Source organism: Hipposideros armiger, unplaced genomic scaffold (genome assembly GCF_001890085.2).
Source record: "Hipposideros armiger isolate ML-2016 unplaced genomic scaffold, ASM189008v1 scaffold_132, whole genome shotgun sequence".
NCBI lineage: Eukaryota > Metazoa > Chordata > Mammalia > Chiroptera > Hipposideridae > Hipposideros > Hipposideros armiger.
The window spans coordinates 1763000-1763956 of NW_017731482.1; the positions used below are offsets into that span (position 1 = coordinate 1763000).

The following is a 957-nucleotide window of genomic DNA, read 5'->3' on the forward strand; positions in this document are numbered from 1 at the left end:
AGTTTGGGATGATGAAAAAGTTTTGGAGGCCGTTCTCCTTTGGAGAAGGCCGGTAGGCAGCAGCCATGGCGCCCAGCCGAAATGGCATGATCCTGAAGCCCCACTTCCACAAAGACTGGCAGCGGCGTGTGGCCACGTGGTTTAACCAGCCGGCGCGGAAGATCCGCAGACGCAAGGCCCGGCAAGCCAAAGCTCGCCGCATCGCCCCATGCCCTGCATCCGGACCTATCCAGCCCATAGTGAGATGCCCTACCGTGAGGTACCACACCAAAGTGCAAGCCAGCAGGGGCTTCAGCTCGGAGGAGTTAAGGGTGGCTGGCATCCATAAGAAGGTGGCCCGGACCATTGGGATCTCAGTGGATCCGAGGAGGCGAAACAAGTCCACCGAGTCTCTTCAGGCCAATGTGCAGCGCCTGAAGGACTACCGCTCCAAGCTCATCCTCTTCCCCAGGAAGCCATCGGCCCCCAAGAAGGGAGACAGCTCTGCTGAAGAACTCAAATTGGCTACCCAGCTGTCAGGACCAGTCATGCCCATACGGAATGTCTACAAGAAGGAGAACGCCAGGGTCCTCACAGAGGATGAGAAGAACTTCAAAGCATTTGCCAGCCTTCTCATGGCCCGTGCCAATGCCCGGCTCTTTGGCATCCAGGCAAAAAGGGCCAAAGAAGCTGCAGAACAGGATGTTGAAAAGAAAAAATAAAGTTATTTTGGCAACTTGTGATAAAAAAAAGTTTTGGAGATGGGTAGTGGTGATGGTTGTGCAAGAAGTTACATGTCCTTGATGCCACTGAACTGCACACTTAACAATAGGTAAAATGGGGGCCGGCTGAGTGGCACATTGGTTAAGAGTTCACTTGGGAGTGCGAGCTCTGAGCAGCAGGGCTGCCGGTTCGGATCCCACATGGGCCAGTGACACTCCCTTCTACAGCTAACATGGTGAACAACAGCTTGACCTG

The 957-nt window shown here is 54.4% G+C and overlaps 1 protein-coding gene across 1 annotated transcript; it reads left to right on the plus strand.

Moving 5' to 3' along the window:
- LOC109386295 (60S ribosomal protein L13) lies at nt 1-719 on the plus strand. The gene has a single exon (XM_019649319.1). The coding sequence runs from the start codon at nt 66-68 to the stop codon at nt 699-701; it is 636 nt and encodes a 211-aa protein (XP_019504864.1). The 5' UTR covers nt 1-65; the 3' UTR covers nt 702-719.
- The last annotated feature ends 238 nt before the right edge of the window (nt 720-957 follow it).